The 20422-nt window shown below is 41.2% G+C and overlaps 1 protein-coding gene across 11 annotated transcripts in view; it reads left to right on the top strand.

The window, feature by feature from the left end:
* Positions 1–20422, top strand: part of anks1b (ankyrin repeat and sterile alpha motif domain containing 1B) — a 965528-nt gene that overhangs the window by 608033 nt on the left and 337073 nt on the right. For all 11 annotated transcript variants that reach the window (XM_070897439.1, XM_070897440.1, XM_070897444.1 and 8 more), the window contains one exon: positions 9001–9144. In XM_070897439.1, the coding sequence (XP_070753540.1) occupies positions 9001–9144 (144 nt within the window). The remainder of the gene's footprint in view (positions 1–9000; positions 9145–20422) is intronic.

Genomic DNA, 20422 nt, shown 5'->3' on the forward strand with positions numbered 1-20422 from the left:
TGTTACATCATTTCCCCCATTGTGGCGGTCTCTACTGTTCACAATACATATCAAAAAGCCAATCTAGTAAGAATCCTGATTCTGTATCTTGCTGTTACTTGCATGAGCTTTCAGCAAGATAACGGTGTGATCAAATCGTACCATTATACAGTACATCAGCTGCTGTGGAGAGGACTAGAAAACATTATGTAATAAACCCATCTCAATCATTAACTTTAAACATTATTAGTTCCTTTTAACAGATGCAGAGGTAACATCAAATTTAAAAAAAAAGAACAAAAATGAAATTCAATCCAGATTTGTCGATCACCGACTTATCCCTGCTGTCCAAGTAAACTGGAATCCAATAAATGTGGCATGCTATAAATTATATATGATTCTTGTGAAACAGACCACCATCAATAAATTGAAAAGATTTAACTGTTCAAAAATGTTGCCTTTTCCAAAAAAAAGATGCTACTTCTGGACTCCACGCACAGTTCGAACCTGGAGCGTAACAGAGCCGATATCTGAACATTTGGCAAAATGCGGAGGCATGGATGTGATATTACCTTTCGCAAATGATAAAGGCTTTACACATTTTGTAATTAATCATAAACACAACTTAACTTTACAGGATCAATTGAACTCTAATTTTTACTCTCTAAAGCCATTCATTGCTTCAAATCACAACTAAGTAATGCGTATTGAAATTAATTTAGCAACACTTTTCTTAAACCAAGCCATTTCATACTGATTCCTTCATATTTCTCTATTTATAAACAACATTACGTTGGGCCTGAATTTGAGGTCGGAGGCTTCCAGCAGGAGGCTCCGACCAACGAAAAATCTACGCACTTCTGCCTCGGGATCCACGGAGATTTCTGCTCCTGGGCATCGACGCGTAGGCCTGCGTAGAGGCCCACATATCCCAGGACCGCACGCGGTTTGCAAGCGCTCCTGGAATCACATGGGCCGGCCCAACTAATGAAATAAGGGGATTCCCATTCATGCTTATGGGGATTCCGTATGTTATGGAAACAACAAATAAATAAAAATGCATTACATATTTAAAATTAATTAAAATACAATATAATTAAACATTTAAAACAAATGTTAATTTTTGAAAAATAAATTTAAATATTTTGAAGATGCTAAAAATAAATCTTACTTTATTGTACATGTGTTTTAATGTTTAATCAATGAAAATTAAAAAAAATGTTAAACTCTACCCTGGTAAAAGTAGGTCTAACGCCTACCTTTACCATGTGTAAGAATTTCACGGACATTCGCTGGGCAGAAGTTGGGCAAATAGCCCAACACTCCGCCCCCAGAAGCCCTTTTCCTGGGGATGTGTTGGATTTGTCAAGAAAATTTTTGCCTGAAAATTGTCCACGCTCAATATTGCATCAGATATTTTTCAGGTATTCCCAGGACATAACATTGTGAAATTGATCATTTTTGCCCGTTTGTCAGATGGGAAAGAAGTAAACCTGAGGGAGGATATGACCTAAGTATAAGACCATCCGCTACTCCCGAGGTTTAGTGCCAAGCAGGAGGTTATAGAATTTGTTTGGAAGACTATTTAAGAAAAGAAAGAGACAGCAAAATCTAGCAGCTGATAAAAAATGCATCAGTTTAAGAGCAAATATTCATTTTCCTGTCATATACGTACTTCCTCAAAAAGTAAAAAGCTTATTCCTCAAATAAGTATTCAGTATTAACTTTTTATTTAAACAAGGAGTAAAATATAGTATAGCAAGTGTTCTTATTGTATATCATACCAAGAATATCCATTTGACCATGGGGTTGTTTTATGTGTCTATGGTTTTAGCTTCTACAGGTATTTAAAAAGGAAGAGAGTAGCAGGAGTAATTGTTGAACATAAGAACATAAGAAATAGGAGCAGGAGTAGGCCATTTGGTCCCTCGAGCCTGCTCTGCCATTTAATAAGATCATGGCTGAGAGAGGTGAAATAATAACGGGGAATAAGGAAATGACAATCTTTAAACAAATATTTTGTAGCTGTCTTCACAGTAGAAAAGACTCAAAAAGCATATTACAAATAGTGGGGAACCAAGAGGCAAATAAGACCGAGGAACTTAATATAACTCGTGTTTAACAAATTTATTAGAGTTTTGTGAGGATAGAACTCTCAGGGTAGATAAAAGGGAACCAGTGGATGTAGTATATTTGGATTTCCAAAAGGCATTCGATAAGGTACCACTTAAAAGGTTGCTACGCAAGATAAGGGCTGACTGGGTTGGGGATAATATATTAGCATGGATAGAGGATTGGCTAGCTGACAGAAAACAGAGAGTAGGGATAAACGGATCATTTTCCGGTTGGCAAGCTATAACGAGTGGGTGCCGCAAAGATCAGTGCTTGGGCCTCATCTATTTACAATCTATGTTAATGACTTAGATGAAGGGGACCCAGTGTAATGTATCCAAGATAGCTGACGATATAAAATTAGGTGGGAAATTAAGCTGTGAGGAGGCCACAAAAAGCCTGCAAAGGGGTATAGACAGAGTAAGTGAGTGGGCAGTAAGTTGGCAAATGGAGTATAAAATGGGGAAATGTGAGGTTATTCACTTTGGTGGGAAGAATAGAAAAACAGATTTTTTTTTTTTAAATGGTGAGAAACAATAAAATGTTGGTATTCAGAGAGATTTAGGAATTCTCGTATAGGAAATACAGAAAGTTAGCATGCAGGTACAGCAAGCAATTAGGAAGGCAAATGCCATGTTGACCTTTATTGCAAGGAGGTTGGAGTACAAGAGTAAAGGGGACCGAAATTCAGGGTCTCGGAGAGACTGGGGTCAACTGGCCGACCGACCGAAATTCAGGTCGGGGATTTTTCGGCCTGGACCCAATCTCGCTCGATTCTGATGACCGCCGAAAGTGAGTCGTCAGTTAGTGCACCGCCAAGCCACGGGCCCGGTCGAAACCCTCCCTGGTGGCCCAGTGGTCGAAGATTAAAAATGACAGAATCTCTCCCCTTTAACGGAGGCGAGAGAGCGTGGTGACACACCCGCGCAGTGACATCACCACTACCCCACCAGCGGCGGAGTCCCGGTCCGACCTATATTCAGCCACTTAGCCTGGTTTTCTGTCTATGGTCCACCCCCATTATGATTCATTTCCTTTGGGACTTTGAAAAAAATTTCAAAATCCTGAAAATGGCTCTTCCGACCGCATCAAGAATCCCAGCAGTAAGTGCCACTAAAGAAATCATAGGTGTGCCTGCTTTCTGGCGTACCTGAATTTCGGCCCCAAGAAGTCTCACTACAATGGTGCAGTGCTTTGGTGAGACCATAGGCCCAAAGTTCATCGTCCCCAAAGGGACGACTACCACGGAGTTTGAGTGGTCGATTGAAAAAAATCGATCAGCCGCCGTGGTAGGGTACTTTTCCCTCCCCGAGCCATATTCAGCTCGGGAAGTACTGAGGGAGCTCTGCACTGTACTAAGAGAAGATCTGCAGCCTCAAACATGCCTCGGGACCACCCTCACCATGGGGTCTTTCCAGACATTGGTAACGTCTTCCAATTCTCGGCACATCGGTGCATCCGGCAGGTCACAGATGCACTATACAGGAGAAGGGTCCAGTACATCTCCTTTCCGATGACAAGGAACAAACTGGTGGAGTGGCAGGCCGGATTTGCCCGATTGACAGGCTTCCCAAGGGTGCAGGGTGCCATTAACTGCACACACGTTGGGCTGAGGGTGCCAGTCATTACCGCGAGATCTTTGTGAACCGCAAGCTTGTGTGTGACCACCAGCGTCGGATCCTGGCAGTTGATGCGAGGTACCCAGGCAGCAGCCATGATTCATTCATTCTGCACCAGATTAGTGTGCCTGCTGTCTTCACCGGCCCGAATCAGGATTGTGGTTGGCTGCTTGGGGACAAGGGATATCCCCCTGTCCACTTGGCTGCTCACTCCACTATGGAACCCCATGACAGCGCCAGAGCATGCATTCAATGACGCTCATTGTGCCACCAGGTGCATCATCGAGCAGTGCATAGACATCCTTAAGCAGAGATTCCGGTGCCTGGACAGCTCTGGTGGCACCTTGCAGTACTCTCCTCAACGGGTCTCCATAATCGTCATGGTCTGTTGCATGCTGCACAACCTGCCCACCATGAGGGGACAGCCGCTGGAGGTCGAGCCAGCAGTATCACCTTAGCAGGAGGAGGAGGAGGATCCCTGTCACGCCAGAGATAGGAGGCATCATCCCCATCGCAACCCTGGAAGGGAGGTGCAGCTGCGTCTCATAGCTGCTCGCTTCAAATAATCCCATCCACACATGACCCTTCAACTCCCACTTACAATGGCCATTGCAATGAGTATCTTAATACAGAATTGCCCACTCCCCGATGAAAGACCTGGCCAGCTATATGTGCCAAACATAAAGATTTATCCTGGGAGGGTGCGTCCTCACATATATAGAGGTGCATGACACCTCCCCTGCAATCTCCCTCCATGAATTATGTACTGGCAGTCTGCCAGATCTCCCCATATCAGGAAACAGTATTCTTCTTCTGTCCTCCACACCGTCCATCAGTGTCTCCAGCTCCATATCAGTGAACCTGTTGGCTCTCCTTGTACCTCTTACACCAGCCATCCTTCCAAACTCCTTCCCCCCTCAGGGCCTTGCTGCAAACATTTAAAAACGCCAGGGAACAGCTGGCTCGTTAGAAACCCTTATCTACATGCTGAATTTCTCAGTGGTGATAACGTTCAAATTAAGACACACCGCTGAAAATCCCCATTGGAAGGGTCCACACGGACTGCAGCGGTTCAAGAAGATCACTCACCACCACTTTCTCAAAGGCAGTTGGGGATGGGCAATAAATGCTGGCCTTGCCAGCGACACCCACATCCCACGAACGAATAAAAAAATATATTCTTCACTAAGCGGGTTGTGAATCTTTGGAATTCTTTACCCAAAAGGGCTGTGAATGCTGAGTCATCAAGGCTGAAGTCGATAGATTTTTGGATTCTAGGGAAATCGAGGGATATGGGGATCGGGCAGGAAAGTGGAGTTGAGGTCGAAGATCAGCGATTATCTTATTGAATGGCAGAGCAGACTCAAGAGCAGGCTTACTCCTGCTCTTAATTCTTATGTTATGCTGTCAACCACTTCCTAAATTTATTTTCAATTGTAGAAGAATTCAAGATGAGTAGATTGCTATCTAACGTCAGTTTTATATTTCATGATTAATTTCTTTGAAACATAAGCAAATACATATCAGTGAATAAAATGACAATACTCCGAATGAATGTGGCTGTAAATGGGAATAATTGCCAAGTTATGTCATTCAAGAATAAATGAGTTTTCTGTCTGCCAAGATATTGGAATGCTATCTTTATTTTTTGCATTTCAATCGAGGATCTGAAACATGTAAAATTAGCCCCAATGTAAATTTAAAACAAGACACTTAAAAGTGACAAAATACAACACTTGCCAGACTGCTGAGTGCCAAAAGAGAAGAGCATACACTGCCTTCAGAATTGAAACATGCTCAAATATTACCAGGGCCAGACCACAACTGAAAATCAAATGTCTAGCCCCTATGGTTTGGACTAATAGACAAATCTTGCCAGGTTTGACAAACACTGGTTTCAGAAATGGAATGCTGTGGCTGCATCGCCAAACACTGTGTTGAACCTTGTGCTGCCTCTGGTCACAAGGATCGAAGGTGGCAAAATGTTCTTGTGGGATGTAGTCATGTCGTTTTTGATTTAAGTCTATAAATGTTTGATTTTCTTATGACCTCCTTTATGCCTGGAAAGTAAATATACGTAACACGAAGTAATCTACTTTTTACCACTCTCTGTACTAATCATCTCGGTTTTCCATCTCCTCTTAGTGTTGTGCAGTTGGTTATTACCAGGGCAATTTATATTTGTTCATGTGTCTTTGATTTTATCTATGAGTCATAGTGCATTCATTCTGCTTCAGAGACTGTTGCATTCTGATTACCTATGTAAGTTCAGATCCTAACATTTTCCCCAGATGTACTGAGAGAGCTAAAAGTTTGCACTAAGAAATAAAAAACTGAATTGGAGATCAAAAATAAGCGGGGAGCAAAGAGTTCAAAATAAAATGTATGGTTTAGATCACAGTTTTCATAATTAGCACATTTAAATTCAGTATCTCATGTTCATGGATTGAAATGGTAGCACTACATTACAGGAGAATTGAAATAATCCCAATTATAAAAGTTGGTGTTCCATTACTCTAGTGGTTCTCAAATGTTTTCCACCAAAAATTCTTAAAGCCTTTTGCAATCCCGCTAGTTATGGATAGTGTCTCTAGAAATAGCTGGAGAGGGCTGAAAGTCTTTGCTAAATATTTCCAACGTTGGGTTCTGCCAGCATTCTTCCCCACCCCACAACATTTGCAACTTGAGCTATTTGTTGCGTTTTCCAATTTTGAAGTTAGATTTTCATATCCTTGTCCCTTGATGTATAATTTTTTAAATAACTTTTATAATTCAATTTATCTGTGAAGCCCCTAAGGATGGTTTATGCGTTAAAGATGCTATATAAATACGAGTTGCTGTTATTTCATATGAAATAGATTAGTGTTAAAATAAGAGAATATATCCGGCTGCACTGGATAGAAATCAACTACAGGTGCAGCAGCCACAATCCGGAACCCTCGGAACCGAGGCTGTTGCGCATTCCATGTTTTTACGGACTTTGGCACGTCTTTCTGATGTCACGAATCCGAAAACACCCGAGCCCAGGTTCAGAACGTCAGAAATGGGGTGGTGGGGGGGATCGCCGAGGAGCTGGTCGGCGGCCCTGTCGCGGAGGAGGTGTTCGAGTGGGGCCCTGCCGCCGAGGAAGTGTTCGGGCGGGGCCCTGTTGAAGAGGAGCTGGTCGGGCGCCCCCGTCGCGGAGGAGGTGTTCGGGCGGGCTAGCGAGAAGGCCCCAAGGTAAGGGCAGCGGCGACGAGGTGAGGAGCAGTGAGGCGAGGCCCGAGGTTGCCAGTTCCGGGTTCCGGTACATTTTACGGATTACGGACAACCCTGCCACCGATCGGTCCGGATTCCAGAACATTCTGGATTCCGGAACTCCGGATTTTGGACACTGCACCTGTATAGTGATAAATCATGTGTACTATAGTAATCTATTATTCGCAAAATATTTTCCTTTTTTTCTTATCTGATCTGTTCTTGCAAATTCTTCATTTATGTAATTATATTTTTCTTCCATATCAACCTAATTTAGTTTCAGTTACAAATGCTCTTTCATTGTACTAACCATTCCCATTCTTGTTTTAATTTTGGTTGTTTATTGTTTGTTCACCACACTTATTTCTATACTTTCCCCCTCAAACACCTACATCAAACACCCATCAACATATTTTACTGCTTGTGCACCGATCACTTTCCTTCCCGTTCTTTTGATTAGCCATGTATTTTACCATCATAGTGCAACGTGCTCCAGGAAAATTTGCAGGAAACACGGGGCCTTTTCAATTGTCTCCTTCGTGTCTCCTTCGTAACTCCATACTCAGGTGGCCAACTGCTTTCATGGTTTTCATCCATGCTTCCCTCACAACTGTAAATACAACCTGGATGTTCTCCCTGGGTGTTTCTGCACTTGAAAGCTCTGCATATATCTTTTCTTTCTGGCAAAGAGTTAATTTGGCGAAGTTTCAAGATGCCTTGATGCTGAGCGGGAAGTAATTTTTGAAACATCCTTGGAACCATTATGTTCCATCCTGGGTAATGAGAGAGGAAGCAGTGCAAGGGTTTCTGTAACATACAGTGGGTCACTCCTTTATTGCTAAGGGATCTTGCCATAGTTGTCAAAACTTGTCACCCCAGCACATTTCCCGATATCTTTCCCAAACAAAAGACTTGATTTTTCCACTTGTGCGTGAGACCAAAACAAGAGGTCATAAAAATAAAATATGTCATTAATAAATCCAACAAGGAAATCCAGGAGAAACTTCTTTACCCAGAAGGTGATTGGAATGTGGAACTCGTGGAGTGGTTGAGAAGAATAGCATGGATGCATTTAAGGATAAATACATGAGAGAGAAAGGAATAGAAATCCTGGTAGTGTGAGTTGCAGTAGGGTGGGAGGAGGGTCATGTGGTGCATAAACACCGGCATCGACCAGTTGGGCCAAATGGCTTGTTTCTGTGCTGTGAATTCTTTGACATCTGTGTAATATAAATGCAAGTTTTTAAAATTACTTGTATCTTTCTGTATTACACAACACTTTCACTGCATATATATCATCTCCATGATGTTACACAGATATATGTACACCTTAATGGAAATAAAATGGGCATAAACTGAAGGTTACAGACAGAAGATTCTTCTACCACCATCCTCTCTCCTCCTCCCCGCCCCCCCAGCCTTTCCCATCCACGTGATCTCCAGTCAGTGTCATTGGAGCTGCCCTATAATAATTCTGATGATGTGGCCATTTGTATTGATATATATAAAAGTAAAGTTCGTAAAGATTTAAAAAAAAAATCTTACCCAGGGTGGAACACAGTGCTTTATAAATCCTGTTTCTTTCACATTTTCCTTTGCCCTCAATTTCATTGTCCACTCATTGGTGGTTCTTCACTCTCAGAGTAGGTTAAGGTTCTTCCATATTTATGGAATGCTTTGCATTTAGTTTCAAATTCTGTCTACAACTGATGTGGTAATAGTTGGAATGTATACTTTAGAAGGGTAGGGAACTGAATTATTTCACTCGTTTAATTCATATAGAGATTTGGTATCTACTAGTGGCAGTGTTGATATTCAAATCCAGCAACACTTTTGTATGATTAGTTAAAATTCCCCAAGAGAAAATTGTTCTGCTTCCATAAATGATTTAACAAAAAAGATCGTAATGTTTTGCTCCTAATTGATTTTGATGGATTGCTATTCCTGTCTTCTCACCATTTCCTCGTGCTGGTATATGACACATGTTACTACTTTGAATAATCCAAGGGTGTATTTTGCATAGGCTTTTTAAGTTACTTTTTTTTTCCAACAGCGAGATCGTCCATCTCCTCCAATAAACCCGCCACAGACAGACGAGGAAGAAGAAGGAGAGAAAAGTTGTGGGCCAGCAAGACTGTGGGAAGCATTCACTCCCTGTAATGGCTGTCGACCACTTGGCTTCCCAATTTTATCACAGGTTGACATTTTTACTTTCTGTATGATACTTTTCTACTGGAATAACATTAGCCATCAAATGTGTTCTAGTTAAAGAAGCTCTTTGTCCAAAAGTAACAGTCCAGATAGGAATATTCTGAGTTCAAAACAAAGTATTTAATTTTGAATGAATTTAACACGTTGCAGTTAAGTTTCAAAAAGATTAGTCTCATGCATCTGTGAGACAGGCATACTCATGGGTTCTCCTGTGCAAACTGGGAGTAGTTTTGCAGCAATGATCTTATTCTGTTTAAATGTTGCTGCATCTGATGGTGCGCGATCGAGGTGTCCTGTTGGACACTCAGCTAGCCTCAAACACCGGTCTCCACCAAATCCACCTAACCCCACCTCCATAACATCACCTGCCTCCAACCCTACCCCACCCATGCTGTTACTGAACATTTCATAACGCCCTTGTCCTCTCTCTTTACCAGCCTTCTCTAACTATGCCCCTTCAGGAGCCTGCATTCTATTCTGTGCAAAGTTCCCAATATCCATCAGCCCTGTCCTCATTCACCTCCTCCACCTGTTCCTCAACCCCAGCATGTTGATTTTAAAATCCTATTCGTTGTCTATAAATCTTTTCATGGTATTGCCCCACATTACTGTTGCAACTTTCTTTAGCCCTGTGTGCCAGTCATGCTCCCATTCTCCTGACTCTGGTCCACTGTGTGTTGCCTCCTTCCCTCCTGCTCCACCATTAGTGGCAAGAGCTTCCAGCTGTCACATCCTTAAGCTCAATTTTATTCCTACCCTCCCCCCACCTCCCACTCCCCATTTCTCCCTACATCTCTCCACCCTTTCACATGTCTCCCCAAAACTTATCTATTCGACCACATATTAGTGACCTCTTCTAACTCTGCCCTAATTCTTGTGCAGTATCCACGCCACCCCCCTTTCCCATGGGGCCCTTGGGATATGTTAAGGCCACCATATAATTTCAAGCCACTATTACATCCTTTCTAACCTGGTGTGCAATTTTCTAAAATCCTAAAAGCTCGTGAATTCATCGTGCTGCACTGAAAATACCCTTCTTAGTATTAAACAATAACCAGAGATGGCAGCAAGTGTTGTTTTGGATTCCCTTTTCTTCACATGACTTATTTGTTTCAAAGTCTAACCACTTATAAAATAACATTTTTAAAAATGTTTCCTTTTATTCTTAGTTGTTTTATAAAGATAAATTGACTATGAGTAGTGTTTTATTAGACAGTAAAGACATTTTAACCAGTGTATCACTGCTGAGCTGCAGACGTCATGATATCCTTGGTATTCTAATTCCTAGTGTTCAAAGTGAGAAACAGACGACCAAGCTAAGAGCAGAGAGGAAGGAAGCCCTATATTTGGGTATAGAAGGATTCTGGTCTGTAGTGATGGCGTGTTATGGTAATGAACAAAAACTGTGAAGCTGAACAACCTCCGGGTCTGACGTAGGAATAATTTTGTCTATAAAAATGTAAAAAGCACAGGACTATCTTTTTTTAACTCTTTGAATGCTGTAGTAGACTTTATGCACTAAAATTTAAAAAATAACCTGCTTAAATCATTTCAATGTAATCAGATCCTACTGGTAACAGCACATATTCTGTGTTTTTGTACATTTCTCCAATTTTACTTCATAATCAACATTACAGAATTATATAAGATTGATGGAGACATATTTTGGAAGAGGCAAGTGGCTGTCTAATGAGTTCAAACAGTAAACAGAATTTGAGGTGAATTAATTGGTGGTCAAATACCAATTCTTTCATTTATGATGCATAATAACAGTTAGGGTGTTAAAATCAGTTTAGCCTTTTCATCAAGGACTTGCCAAGCGAAAGATTCATTAGTAATATCAAGAACATCACACCCACACAGTCACACTGCAGCGAATACACAAGAGACTCAAATACGTATTCAGGAGATGAGTAATCAGCAGGAGCTAATGATACCCTGCTGTACACTGATGTAAAATGCACATATTAAAAAGCAACACAAAAGGAAGTGTGCATTAGCAACTTTTTTTTAATGTCATTGTCCGAGTTTCTTGTATGTGGATGATGAAAGACGATATTTGATATTTTAAATGCATGTGTCTGTGCTTTCCTTAATTTACAAACAAAGATTGGAGAAGCCATATACATCCTGTTTCCTTTCAGCATTTTCTTTCCCAGAAAGAAAATTCATCATATTTGTTGGACAGCAGGAGTTGCTGTTAGCAACACAAAACACCTGAGATACCAGATTTTAAAAAAACTTTTGTACGATCATTGCAAAGATAAAAATAAATTCCAAACAACATATGTATAGTTTCAAAATGCTTGCTAAAGGCAGTCCATGTTATCTTTGCATTATTCTCTCAGCCCCGATACCAACCTTTTATTTGAGTCTTTAGGTATTTTTAGATAAGAGGAAAATAGCTTACAACAGCATCAGTAATTACCTCATAAATAATAAGTTTCAATCACAATATATATCATAAATATCCATGATAAAATATTTAAAATCAAACGTTACCAGCTATTCATTGGGAAAAATAATATTTTTAATTTTCTGGAAAATATTTAAGTGTTTTAGGAAGTAAATATTTTACCCATTTCGTTTACTTTGGTAGTGAACTCTCCACCGCCAGTTTCGTATAAAGAAAAATTAGTTTACCAGAATTACTTGTCCCTCTAATTTCATTATAAAATCAGATGTAGCTTTCATAACTTCAGAGGCTGTGCTGGACTCCCATTGTGAGGGCAGGAGTTTGAACCATAGCCCTCGAAGGAGCATTTGAACTTGACTGCTGTCATTAATTACCAAAACTGGCTCTTGGCCATGCTGCTTCATGTCAGCAGCAACAAAACAAAGAGTAGAATGGGCAAAGTACATCCTTCTTCATTTACCATCGTCCATGCGCAATAAAAGCCAGGCCTAGCTTGATGACTTCTGGGGAAACTATTTGAATGTAGCATTCACTAAAAAAAAAATGAGGCACTTAGTGTGGTCTCCTACTCCCAAAACCTGTGAAGAGCCATGACTGCACAATATTACATAGAGTTTATAGCATAGAAACAGGCCATTTGGCCCAACTGGTCTATGCCAGTGTTTATGTTCCACACAAGCCTCCTCCTACCCTATTTCAACTCGCCTTATCAGCATAACCTTCTATTCCTTACTCCCTCTTGCTTCTCATTAAATGCATCTCTGCTATTCTCCTCAATCACTCCATCTGGAAGCAAATTCCAGATTCTAACCACTCTCTGGGTAAAGAAGTTTCCCCTTAATTCCTTTCTGGATTTATTAGTGATTTATCTTATATTTATGACCACTGGTGTTGGATTCCCCACAAGTGGAAACCTTTTCTCTATGTCCACCCTACCCAGAGTCCTTCATCATTTTAAACACCTTGAATAGGTCACCCCTCAGCTTTCACTTATTTTAACCGATTGGATTCTTTGCTCCTAAAGTGTCAGCTGTGGCTCAGTCAGTAGCACTCTCGCCTCTGAGTCAGAAGGTTGTGGGTTCAAGTCCCACTCCAGGGACTTGAGCACATAAATCTAGGCTGACACTCCATTGAGGTGCTGAGGGAGTGTTGCACTGTTGGAGGTCCAATCTTTCGGATGAGGCCCCGTCAGCTCTCTCAGGTGGACATAAAAGATCCCATGGCACTATTTCGAAAAAGAGCAGGGGAGTTATCCCCGGAGTCCTGGCCAATATTTATCCCTCAATAATCATCTCTAAAACAGATTATCCAGTCATTATCACATTGCTCTTTGTGGGAGCTTGCTTTTGAGCAAATTAGCTACCACGTTTCCTACATTCCAACAGTGACAACATTCCAAAAGTACTTCATTGGCTGTAAAACGCTTTGAGATGTCCGGTGGTCGTGAAATGCGCTATATAAATGTAAGTCTTTCTTTCTTTCTTTCTTTCTTTCTTTCTTTCTTTCTTTCTTTCTTTCTTTCTTTCTTTCTTTCTTTCTTTCTTTCTTTCTTTCTTTCTTTCTTTCTTTCTTTCTTTCTTTCTTTCTTTCTTTCTTTCTTTCTTTCTTTCTTTCTTTCTTTCTTTCTTTCTTTCTTTCTTTCTTTCTTTCTTTCTCTCTTTCTTTCTCTCTTTCTTTATTTCTCTCTTTCTTTATTTCTCTCTTTCTTTCTTTCTTTCTTTCTTTCTTTCTTTCTTCACATACTCAATATCAAATTGGATCAGTTCTTAAACTTATCGCTGTTTGTGGGTCAGATGAGATAGTATTTAGCTCAGTTTTTTATATTTTCTTTTGGGACCAAGGCTGTCAGTATGAGTTGATGCATTTCAAACAAAGAAACAAACAATCTTATTAAGACTCCAGGCATCTTTGTCACTGACCAAAGTGCTTAAAAAAGCTTGCATTATGAGGATACGCATACAATAACTTGCATCTCCAGGTAAAACTCTGAGAACTTTGCAATAAGAAGGAAAGAGACACAGTGAAAACAGTATATGGGGAAAAATAGCAAATAGGAAACTAAAGACATGGTTGAAGAGGATGTTTTTGAATGCGTTTACTATCTGTTTTGTGCACTGCCAAAGTTCAATTTTAACCTGAATTAGTGTTCCCTTAAGTTAGGTTTGGTATAGCCATCAGCCGTGAGCAATCACAAATACTGCCGGCATCCAGTATTTGCATTACCTTATGACAAAGAATGAAACAAAGTTCAAAATGCAATAGATCATTCACTATCACTGATGGGCATGAAAATATGCCTTAATTATTTGTTACCTATTACATGGCACCAAGTCATTGCTTCATGCTGAATATTCTGTGGCAGGTCACATCCAACCCTTTGCAGGAAGAAGCCTTGGACTGGTGGGACAGAATTAGGGATAGATCCAAAATTCTTTTGTATGTTAAAGAATTATGAATGAATGCAATTCCCATTAGTATGTTTCATCAAAGTCAGTGTATACTTGTAACCCAGTACTTTATTTCTTTTTTTAATACATTTTTGTCAGAATTAGCCGCAACTCTAGCCAAGTTGTCCAGTACAGCTACAACACTGCATCGATCAGACAATGTGGAACACTGGCCAGGTATGTCCTGTCCACAAAAAGCAGGACAAATCCAATCCGGCTAATTATCACCCCATCAGTCTACTCTCAAACATCAGCAAAGTGATGGAAGGTGTCGTCAATAGTGCCATCAAGCGGCACTTACTCACCAATAACCTGCTCACCGATGCCCAGTTTGGGTTCCACTAGGACCACTCAACTCCAGACCTCATTACAGCCTTGGTCCAAACATGGACAAAAGAGTTGAATTCCAGAGGTGAGGTGAGAGTGACTACCCTTGAAATCAAGGTAGCATTTGACTGAGTGTGGCATCCAGGAGCCCGAGTAAAACTGAAGTCTGGGAATCGGGTTGGGGGGTGGGGGAACTCTCCACTGGTAACTAACACAATGGAAAATGGTTGTGGTGGTTGGAGGTCAATCATCGCAGCCCCAGGACATCACTGCAGGAGTTCCTCAGGACAGTGTCCGAGGCCCAATCTTCTTCAACTGCTTCATCAATGCCCTTCCCTCCATCATAATGTCAGAAGTGGGGATGTTCACTGATAACTGCACAGTGTTCCGTGCCATTCGCAACTCTTCAAATAATGAAGTAGTCCATGCCCGTATGCAGCAAGACCTGGATAACTTTCAGGCTAAGTGGCAAGTAACATTCGCGCTACACAAATGCCAGGCAATGAATCTCCAACAAGCGAGAGTCTAGCCACTGCCCTTTGACATTCAACGACATTACCATCGTCGAATCCCCCACCATCAACATCCTGGGGGTCACTATTGACCAGAAACTTAACTGGGCCAGTCACATAAATACTGTTGCAACAAGAGCAGGTCAGAGGCTGGGTATTCTGCGGCGAGTGTCTCACCTCCTGACTCCCCAAAGCCTTTCCACCATCTACAAGGCACAAGTCACGAGTGATAGAATATTCTCCACTTGCCTGGATGAGTGCAGCTCCAACAACACTTAAGAGGCTCAACACCATCCAGGAAAAAGCAGCCCACTTGATTGGCACCCCATCCACCACCTTAAACATTCACTCCCTCCGTCACTGACATGCTGTGGCTGCAATGTGTACCATCTACAAGATGCACTGCAGCAATTCACCAAGGCTTCTTCGGCAGCACCTCCCAAACCTGCGACCTCTACCACCTAGAAGGCCAATGGTAGCAGATGCATGGGAGCACCACCACCTCCACGTTCCCATCTAAATCACACATCATCCTGACTTGGAAGTATATTGCCGTTCCTTCATAGTTGCTGGGTCAAAATCCTGTAACTCCCTCCCTAACAGCACTGTGGGAGTTCCTTCACCACAAGGATTGCAGCGGTTCAAGAAGGCAGCTTACCACCATCTTCTCAAGGACAAGTAGCCTTGGGCAATAAATGCTGGCCTTGCCAGCGTCGCCCACATCCCATGAATGAAAAAAAACCTAAACATTATGATGCTGGTTTCATAGATTTATCCATATAATCTCGGGATCACTTTCCTGGTGAGCATGTTGTGCTATTCTATTTAACGCATACTTCCTCTCTTGGTTACTTGATCCCATGCTAATTATTACATATTTATCCATACTAAATTGTATCTGCCACTAATTGACCCAGTTATCTAAATCCTCCAAACTATGCTTGTGTTGTTCATCATTATTTGCCCTGCCGCCTATTTTGGTATCTGCAAATTTCACCATTTTACTTACTGTACCCTCATCCAACTCAATATGTTGCCATCCTGATTAAAGAAAAATGTATGAGGAGTTGGAGTGGAGCAAATGAAGTAAATCAACCAAAAGAATAGCACACTACAAATCAGGATCATACTGTGAAGTGCCTGTAGCGATCAAAATTCTGGATATGATAATTCAAATCTGAATGAAAAAGTTTAATGTACTTATTACTGCAGAAGAGCCACATTCATTTTCATTTTAGTTAAGGCTACCGCAATATGATCTGTAACCCCCTCACACCAGAGTGCTGCTTTCTCAATCAGATGATCTGAGTGGAATTAAAACTCAGCCAAAAGTAATGGTTATCAGCAATAAATACGAAGAATGTTTAACACATCTGGTGTCAGTATTAAGATAACGTAATGCACAGCAGCAACATTAAGCTAATAATGAAGATCTCTAGTATGGAAGACGTTGATTCTTTAGTACAGTGTTAGCAAATCTGTACTGCCATAAAAATCAGGGTATATGTTTTACCCATAATCTTTGTGCCAAGCTTCATAAAATCACTTGCACTGGTCCATAAATTATATACACCATAAATAAACCTAAGCACTGGATAGGGGCGAATGTTGATGAGCTCGATGGTCTTTTCTCATCTACAGTCTTTGTAATGTACTTGTGCCAATATCGTGGTTGTCAACTATAAAACTTGATGGTTCAACTGACAAATATTTCATTGAATTAACATTTTCAAGTTGTTGCTTGACAAGTGCATTTTTATGGGATTTCTCCGAGTAGCAAGTAAGATGCTATTTATCATTTTAAAATTCTGAGATAAGTACCTATCATCAATCTAGATCTAAACCATGTCCAGTCTCAGTATTTAATAGATGAGGTATTGGGAAATAAAGATCCTTCATACAAAATGCCATTTATTATTTTTGTGCAATAATGTTAGTCAAGTCAAGCCAATAATAAATGCCTTGAATAAAGTAGCAACTATAGAATATTCCGTTTTAAAGCAGATCGAATCTCGAGTTCCTTGAGGAACACAAAACAGGCTTTCTCATAACTTGTATACCATATTTTTTAGTACTATAGGCTACAACTTGTATGAAGGTTTTACACTTCAATGCAGCCGATGTGGCCTTTATGCATGGTGAGTACAGCTGCAGAGCATGACGACCACATCTCTCGGGGTGTGTAGTGAAAGGTCTGGAGTTGGGTGTGGCTCCTCAGGCTCAATTTTCATGCAATGTATAGGCTGTCATTGTCATTTGTGCAGATGGTGGATGAAATACAGACATAGCTGGTAAGCATTAACCTTCAGAAATGTGAGGCAGTTTGTGACAGGGGCATATGCATGAACTAAGATACTGAGAGAGGCTGAGGAACTGGTTAGGTTGCTGTTGAGGGTGTCTGGGTTTTGGCTTATTGGTGGCCGTGATGTCATGGCAATGCCGAGGGAGATAGAGAGATGTAGGAGGAATGGACATGAAGTGAAACACAAGTAGGTTCATACATCAGCCCGAGGACCACTGGCAGCAACAGGAACGCAGGTGCTTTTGGATAGCTATATTACAACAGTGACCACACTCCAACAGTACTTCATTGGCTGTAAAGCACTTTGAGACGTCCAGTGATCGTGAAAGGCGCTATATAAATCCAAGTCTTTCTTTCTTTCTTTCTTTCTTTGTTATAAAAGGTCCACACTGCTGGTCGACAATGGTCTTTCCACCCTTGTACAAACAGGAGAGAAAATTATCCAAGTAGAGAGTTAACGGTGTGATAAATCTCTGTCATTGAAAATTTAATTTTACATGTGTGGAGTCTCATTCCTTCTATCGTACCATGTTTTACTTTTGGATAAGCCACTGGATGAATCATGTATACTGTCTTGTCTTCTATCAAGTTAAACTCTAGTCAGTGCAGCCTGTCTCCAATCAGTACACATCTTTTGAATCAGTCCTGGACCCATATACAATGGCTCGGATTTTGCAGTCAGCAGCAAAGCAACGATGCTTGCCTTCATTATGCTTACAGCTGCCCACAGACTTTTTGTGGGCTTTTGAGCATCAACGTGCAGTTACTAGAGATCCTTTACAGTACGGCACCTTTACAGGGGATCTGTGGAACATGTGAGCAGTCAAACAACAATGTGTCTCTTCAACCAATCAAATTGAAGAATTCTCACTGAGATACGCAGAGTCTAAACCAGTGAAATATAAATTCGAGTATTTCATTCAATGTAAAATCATGTACAGAAAGCTAAATAAAGAGAGGGAAAGAAAGATGTTTGCTGAAAGAAAAAGTTAAAAAAAAGTTTTAATTTTTAACAGAATCTCCAACTATAATCACAATCTGAAGGAATGAGACTCCACGCATGTAAAATTAAATTTTCAGTGCCAGAGATTTATCACACCGTTAAAAATTCACTTACACCTGAATGCTTAGGTCCTAAGTTTTTCTGGCATGTTTAGTGGGTAATTGGTGGGTAAGTACAGTAACTGTACGCCCTTCATGTACTTCAGTGTCGAGTCTCTCGGCAAGGTACCAGTATAGCGAAGCTTGTGGCAGAGCAGGACATCTCGGACAGCAACTTCCTGATTTCCTGCTTCACTGTGCATATGCAGACACCAGAAGTTGCTGCCTGATTTACTCCATCATCACGGTGAGCGCTGATAGTCTCACTGTTATTTTTAACACAAAATCCGGGCCAATGTGTAATAGTGATATAAAGAAAGGTTGCTGAAAGAAAGAAGGCAGATAAGCCACTCCAAATATGGGTGTGGAGCCTAACTCCTTTTTTACTCAAAAGCTTTGAAGACCAGTTAGCCTGACATCAGTCGTGGGGAAAATGTTGGAATCAATCATTAAGGATGAAATAGCCGCACATTTGGAAAGCAGTGATAGGATTGGTCCAAGTCCAAGTCAGCATGGATTTATGAAGGGGAAATCATGCTTGACAAATCTTCTAGAATTTTTTGAGGATGTAACTAGTAGAGTGGACAGGAGAGAACCAGTGGATGTGGTGTATTTGGACTTTCAAAAGGCTTTTGACAAGGTCCCACACAAGAGATTGGTGTGCAAAATCAAAGCACATGGTATTGGGGGTAATGTACTGACGTGGATAGAGAACTGGTTGGCAGACAGGAAGCAGAGAGTCGGGATTAACGGGTCCTTTTCAGAATGGCAGGCAGTGACTAGTGGAGTGCCGCAGGGCTCAGTGCTGGGACCGCAGCTCTTTACATTATATATTAATGATTTAGATGATGGAATTGAGTGTAATATCTCCAAGTTTGTAGATGACACTAAACTGGGTGGCGGTGTGAGCTGTGAGGAGGACGCTAAGAGGCTGCAGGATGATTTGGACAGGTTAGGTCAGTGGGCAAATACATGGCAGGTGCAGTATAATGTGGATAAATGTGAGGTTATCCACTTTGGGGGCAAAAACACGAAGGCAGAATATTATCTGAATGGCGGCAGATTAGGAAAAGGGGAGGTGCAGCGGGACCTGGGTGTCATGATTCATCAGTCATTGAAGGTTGGCATGCAGGTACAGCAGGCGGTGAAGAAGGCAAATGGTATGTTGGCCTTCATAGCAAGGGGATTTGAGTATAGGAGCAGGGAAGTCTTATTGCAGTTGTACAGGGCCTTGGTGAGGCCCCACCTGGAATATTGTGTTCAGTTTTGGTCTCCTAATCTGAGGAAGGACGTTCTTGCTAATGAGGGAGTACAGCGAAGGTTCTCCAGACTGATGCCTGGGATGGCAGGACTGACATATGAGGAGAGACTGGATCGACTGGGCCTGTATTCACTGGAGTTTAGAAGAATGAGAGGGGATCTCATAGAAACATATAAAATTCTGATGGGACTGGACAGGTTAGATGCAGGAAGAATGTTCCCGATGTTGGGGAAGTCCCGAACCAGGGGACATAGTCTTAGGACAAGGGGAAAGCCATTTAGGACTGAGATGAGGAGAAACTTCTTCACTCAGAGAGTTGTTAACCTGTGGAATTCCCTACCGCAGAGAGTTGTTGATGCCAGTTCATTGGATATATTCAAGAGGGAGTTAGATATGGCCCTTGCAGCTAAAGGGATCAAGGGGTAAGGAGAGAAAGCAGGAACGGGGTACTGAAGGAATGATCATCCATTATCTTATTGAATGGTGGTGCAGGCTCGAAGGGCCGGATGGCCTACTCCTGCACCTATTTTCTATGTTTCTATGTAATAGGCTTGTGCTATCTAGAATGGTAAATATTTAGCAATATGCCATCTTTATACCACTTGATATCTTTTTATAATATTAGATCACAAGTACATTTTCTTGAGATCAAACCTAAAGCAACTACAGCTTCTTGAGCAACAGCTTATAGTCAAATGTGCTAAATTACAGATGTAGGTCACAAAAAACTTGACCAACAGTCAAACTCTGATGAGATATGGTGAATACATTATGAGAACTGTTAATACTGAAATGTTCTGATCTGAAGCCAGATTGAATCTGGTTATTGAGTCTGCTGGAATCAATGATTATTACATATTTATCAAAGTAATGACATGCTTTGGACAATAAGGCATTG

The sequence above is a fragment of the Pristiophorus japonicus genome, chromosome 13, assembly GCF_044704955.1.
Source record: "Pristiophorus japonicus isolate sPriJap1 chromosome 13, sPriJap1.hap1, whole genome shotgun sequence".
Lineage (NCBI taxonomy): Eukaryota > Metazoa > Chordata > Chondrichthyes > Pristiophoridae > Pristiophorus > Pristiophorus japonicus.